The following is a 5,746-nucleotide window of genomic DNA, read 5'->3' as shown; positions in this document are numbered from 1 at the left end:
CTCTATCCCGCCATAAGCACATAAGAGGTTTCTACTCTGTTGGGCTCAGCAGCAGAACACCCCTAAAGGATATTGGTGAAATACCCTAAATGCAACACCACTAAGGAACATCACCGTGTTCTCCCAGCAGAGGTGCTGGGCGCGCTTGTTACCACCTCCTGGGGTTAGATCTGCACTATGACAATCTTGCTTTGCTGTCTTTATGTCTGAATTAACCTCCTCATCTACCTGCAGCACTGGACTGCATTTGCCTGGCTTCTTAGGGGACGTCCTGTTTACCTTTATTTCGTTTAAAATTACTCACACAAGACCCAAGTTATAAAACACGTACTGGGAAAGGATCACTTCTGTGCCACTTTCCTGACATGATTTCTAAAGGTAGAAAAAAACCAACTATGGGTTTGGCCCGGTTCCCACTGCTTGTTTGAGGGCTGCAGGGTGTGCAGGTTGGGTCATGCCGCCTGCTGAGAGACGTGGAGCTCGCTGTTGTCCCCTGGGCACTCGGGGCATCTCAGTTCATTCACACCGAGGTCGCTTAAAGCAGCGTCCTGCCAAGGGGCGTTAAGATGGGGCAGAAGGGAGCGCTCACCGCCACTGACTGCGGGTTTCTTTCCTCTCACAGGACACAAGTATGAAGGAGTCAGATTTGAAAAAGGAAACTGCGGAGTCAGCATCATGAGAAGTGGTAAGTGCTTCCTGGTGTTGAACGTTTTAGAAACCTCTGAGCAACTTCCTTTCAAAAATGTGCATCAGTGCTTTCCTACAGCAAAGTTCTACCCAAACCTGCCCATTTGTTGTCCTTTCGTAGGTATCCTTGATCACAGGATGTCAAGTAATACGTCTCCTTAACATTTTAGGAGACAAAGAGCTGCAACAGATCGCACCTGGCCCCTTCTCCCCCTGCGAGAGGACACCAGCTGTCCCGTCTCGTTCGTCCCCAACTCCTTCTGCTCACAGACAGGCCTTCAAATAAACCACGCTCGGTGGTGGGGCCGTCTCTGGCATTTTGCCCGTAGCTGCGGAAGCTTTTGTATCTGTGACGTAAAATCCCGCAGCTCCACGGATCATACACTGAGTAGACTCCTTTTTGTCTAAACAGAGGAAAAGGAAAGCAGCTTCAAGTGCTTTTGACACTTGGAACTGAAAAAACCCACAGCTCCTTTTTAGAACTCTTTACCAATCCAGTATCAGGACTGTCTGTTTAATGGTAGCATCTTGCAATTGTGCTGTTTCTTAGTGTGTAACCACTTGGGTTTGTTCTTTTTTCTTTTTTTCTGCTCGTTTTCAGGAGAGGCAATGGAACAAGGGTTACGAGACTGCTGTAGATCGATCCGCATAGGAAAAATCCTGATACAGAGTGACGAGGAGACCCAGAGGGCCAAAGTGTACTATGCTAAGTTTCCACCAGACATTTACAGGAGAAAAGTTCTTCTTATGTACCCAATACTAAGTAAGTGTCTTTCTGAATTTAAAGGGAAGTTCCCAAATTTCAGGGGCTTTGGTTAGGCTTTTTGCTTGGTTTAGGTGACATTTATCAGGCTGTGCCACAATACGTGCCACCCAGCCTGCACCAGCTTGAATGTGGAGCCAATGATTTGGGCAGTGCCTGCATTTGTGAGAAAGGCTGAAACAGTAAGACTCGATATAAATTTCATTTTTAAATTTTGCAATGAGAAAAGACTCAAACAGTATTTTTCTCATGCTATTAGAAGACATTAAAAAAAAATACCTGGCAAGTGTGGCAAGGAGTTTGTCCGGATGAATAATTTTTCCAGCCTCAGATGTAATTCTGGTTCTACGCACGGATCTCTCAGTTGCCACTTTATTATTTTAGATGAGCTTTCTTCCCCCAGGCCTTTAGTCAAACCCACCAATTTCAGTGGTTAAAACCTGGCAGAGTCAGCTGTTCGACAGTAGATCTGAAGTTCCTCCATCAGGAGCCCCAAGTTTTTTACAACTGATCCAAGCAGAGGTGACAGTTTTCCAGTGGGAAAGGACAGTATCATCATTCCGTCACACACCAGCATTAACACGGATGTTCTCGGGTGGCCTGGGACACGTTCCTCAACCGGGGGAAAAGAAAACAAAAATCTCCCTTTATCGCCTCTCAGGTACTGGTAACACTGTCATTGAGGCTGTCAAAGTTCTCGTAGAACACGGTGTCCAGCCAAGCGTCATCATCCTGCTGAGCCTCTTCTCCACGCCTCATGGTAAGTGCAGAGGGATCCGGGCGACAGAGGAGCGAGGAGCACAGGTACGGTTAGCGGTCAAGAGCTTTGGACAGTGGTGAAGAGCTGTTGCTTTGCAAAGAACGGCAGCAGCGTCGCTTTGCTGGAAGAGAGGGTTCTTTTTTTTTTTCTTTGTGGTCCGAATCGTAACAGAGTGAGCAGCGACATGTTTGCTGTGGGCTGGCAGAAAGAAAAAGGGCTGTTACGCCTAATGGTGAAACTGCAAATGGGAAAGCATTCCTAAAAGCAGAAATTTCACGTTGATTCACCACAAAACGAATACTAGTTCTGTAAGGAGCACGAGGTAAATGAGGCGACAGAGCAGACTCTGCATGTTCATGATCTTAAATAAAAGAGGATCCAAAACAGTAACATCTGTGAAGCAGGAACGTGGGTCTTGGGTGGTGTTTTAAAAATGGGCTGTGGCGGAAGTCAAGGAAGTGAGCTGAGCTGCAGAGCGTTATTCCTGGCAGTCTGGCACTGCTCAGGTGATTAGACTGGGAGTACACGTGTATGGTAAAGAAAAGAAAAATCCAAGTAACAAAATGCAAAAAAGCAATCCGCAAAATTCAGCAAGTTTTTCCTCACAGTTAAGGCAGAAATGTGAGGCAGAGATGGAAGAACAGAGCCTGACTTACCTACAGAGTTCTGCTAATTATGATTTAACTTGAGGCGCTGAAGTCATTATTGCCTTTGCCCTCTCTCAAAAGGTGCCAAATCCATCATCCAGGAATTCCCCGAAATCACCATTTTAACTACAGAAGTTCATCCCGTTGCACCGACTCACTTTGGACAGAAGTATTTTGGGACAGACTGACCCACTCGGAACAAACGGATGTGACTTTATGAGACCACAGGAGGGGTTTTTTAATACGTTTCATTATTGTTGGGTTAGTTGAGGGGCATGTTCAAAAACCCTCTTGGCCAAAGGGGGAACTACTTGACGTAGGTTAGTTCTGGTCAGCCAGTGCCTGGACGCTGCATCGGGTACAGGACGGAAGCGCTCTCTCCATACAAAGTCAAGCATCTCAGCGCTGGGGTTGTACAAATTGCTACACTCTCTGCTTTAACTTATTTATTCTTCTATGATAGCCTGTCTCGTGGCTGCTTGCAAGAGCAAAATAAAACAACTGAATCACAAAGGCGAGTCCTTCATTTCTCGTGGTAACGTTTCCATCGCTCCAGGTCCGTGGGTACAGCCGCTCCTAATGCTTCCGGAGCAATGAACTCGAGGTAATTCTTAGCTACTGGCAGATTTTTCCAGTCTCTGGATGGTGGCCAAGAACTAAAGAGACAATTCTTTAATTTTGCTCCATATACACTGTTTTCAAGTCGACAAACAGCTTCCCATTGCGGTGCACGTGTCCTGGCAAACAGGGCGGGAACAGCACTGTCTGCAGAGATCCCACACAGACAGCACGTGTTTTGTCGCTTGAAACCTTGGTGGCTGACTGGGTATCCCTGACCCCCCTGAAGGAAGCAAAGCTGTGGCAAGAAGCTGAACTCTATCTCTAGCTCTGTTCGCAGAGTTAAAAGACGAGCATGGCCCTCGTGGCTTAGCGCCCTTTCACAATATTCAGTGCAGTAAGTATCGATGAGATTAAGCATAAACCTGCAGCCAGATACCTTCTTTCTCTGGCTTTAAATCCTCTGGCACCAAGTACCCAACATCCAGCGTCCTAGCTAGTGTCCTGCTGTAACTTTGGGAAAATTTCTATGTAAAACCAACATAGTCCTTTATTGTTTTTTAAGTACATACCCTTAAGAAGTGCCGGATTACAGAACGTTGTCACCAAGTCAAGTGCTTCGTACCTCGTGTGCCATGAGCGGAACGCAGAGGCCTGGGCTGCCCCAAGCAACACCTCGCAAGGCAAGGGGCAGCCTTTAGTAAATCCTTTTTTTGACAGATAAAGACCCTTCCCCGCTCCAAGCAGTAATTTCAATTAATGAAAGTTGAGTAAGGCTGCCAGAAAGGGAATATTTAGCCCGAGCACAGGCCACATCAGTGTAAATAACCATTCACAAGTATAATAAATTAGCCGAAAATGGGTTTAATGCAGTCCTTGCCCGCAGTATAGGATAAACCCTGCAGGCTTTCTAGTATAAACCGCAATAGAAAATGACAAAGCAGAACATACAGGATATTCAGCTGTAGAAACCATACAAACACTTGGAAAATGCTAGTGAAACGTACACAAAGCATTCATAATAAAGTCGGAATGTTTGTCAGACAGTAAAAACGAGTATCCAAAGCTTTTGTAAAAACCCATTTGATATCAAAAGTCTCTGTGCCCGCAGCAGCATTAAACTCCTGAACCTGACTAAACACCCCCAAGGGTGTCAGCAGGCTCTGGGGGACATTCGCTTCCTATGAAACTAAGGGGTGAGGAACTGATACTCAACGATGTAGCTCAGAGCGGCGGGTCGTGAGCTGAACAGAGCAGTGCTCGCTGTCCGCAGGATCCTTACGAACACCAACCCCAGGCCACACCGACAGCTAAAAAGCAGCTGCGCGTCAGTCACAACAGACCAGTACGGTGAGATCCGTGTTGCTATTCAGCAGTTAGGGCCACTGAGCCCCCCCACCAGCCTCCCGTGGTACAAAGAGGGCGTTACGCCGCGGCAGTTGGCAGCAAAAGGGGTTTGAAGTCGAAGAGGTAGCGCGTTGGCTCCCAGATGGAGCGTTCCGATCCCAGAGTGGCTTGTGCAGTCAGCGTCCTGCGCCAGCCAGAGGTTCCTGCCCGGTCCAGACACCAGCGAGTGGAACCCACTCGCTTTTCTTTGAAGCACGGTAAAACGGGCCTTCTCATGCTGAATCGTAACATACGGAAAGGTCTGTGATTATCTGATGCTGAGATTTCCAAGTTTTATCTTTGAGGGACCCATTTCCACAACAAACATTAATGAGTCGCTTTCAGATGAAAACCAGCTGGACAGACAGGCCAATTCACAAACTACCATGACCTTTTCTATTCCATACACTACTGGCAAAAGGGAAGCTGCCAGAAGTTCCTGGCTCCAACAATGTGACCTGGAATTATCCTGGAATAGCTCCTGCTTAGACCTGTCAGTGAGCGCAGCAGGAAACTGCGATTCCTGTAACTCCTGTGGAAGGACACGTACATGTGACGTTAATGCAGGGCAGCCCAAGAGGTTCCACCTGCCTCCTCGCACAAGCTCTTGGTGCCCCTCTTCCTCAGGGGAGGCCACCTCTCCCTCCATGACATTGCCAGGGTACCAGATGCTGATACGAGGAATTTCTCCCTCCTACAAATCTCAGAGGTTCCTGAATCGGAGCAGGGAAAAAAAATAAACAAATACACCGATGTTTTCATGAATCCACCGGATTTCCATTTCTCTTAGGCAGGGAGGTGCTGAGCTGAGGAGGTGCAGCATGCACTGTCCCCAGTTCAGAAAGGAGATGGGGAGAACAATTTTCTTTCTCTGTTTCCAGGCTTCCCGTGGGATTTAGCCCAGGGTTTAGCTCAAGAAAAGTTCAAGTCTAGTGGGTACCGGGA

The 5,746-nt window shown here is 47.4% G+C and overlaps 1 protein-coding gene across 1 annotated transcript in view; it reads left to right on the top strand.

Moving 5' to 3' along the window:
- UPRT (uracil phosphoribosyltransferase (FUR1) homolog (S. cerevisiae)) overlaps positions 1-3,094 on the top strand; it is a gene marked incomplete at its 5' end in the record, with an annotated part of 8,843 nt that extends 5,749 nt beyond the window's left edge. The window contains 4 exons of the mRNA XM_009866158.1: positions 623-685; positions 1,289-1,450; positions 2,112-2,210; positions 2,939-3,094. Of these exons, the coding sequence (XP_009864460.1) occupies positions 623-685; positions 1,289-1,450; positions 2,112-2,210; positions 2,939-3,045 (431 nt within the window). The remainder of the gene's footprint in view (positions 1-622; positions 686-1,288; positions 1,451-2,111; positions 2,211-2,938) is intronic.
- Positions 3,095-5,746: the final 2,652 nt, after the last annotated feature.

This window comes from Apaloderma vittatum, unplaced genomic scaffold, assembly GCF_000703405.1.
Source record: "Apaloderma vittatum isolate BGI_N311 unplaced genomic scaffold, ASM70340v1 scaffold4623, whole genome shotgun sequence".
In the NCBI taxonomy this organism is placed as follows: domain Eukaryota; kingdom Metazoa; phylum Chordata; class Aves; order Trogoniformes; family Trogonidae; genus Apaloderma; species Apaloderma vittatum.
Note: the sequence above shows the minus strand (reverse complement) of the source record. Positions and strands in the feature narration are given on the sequence as shown.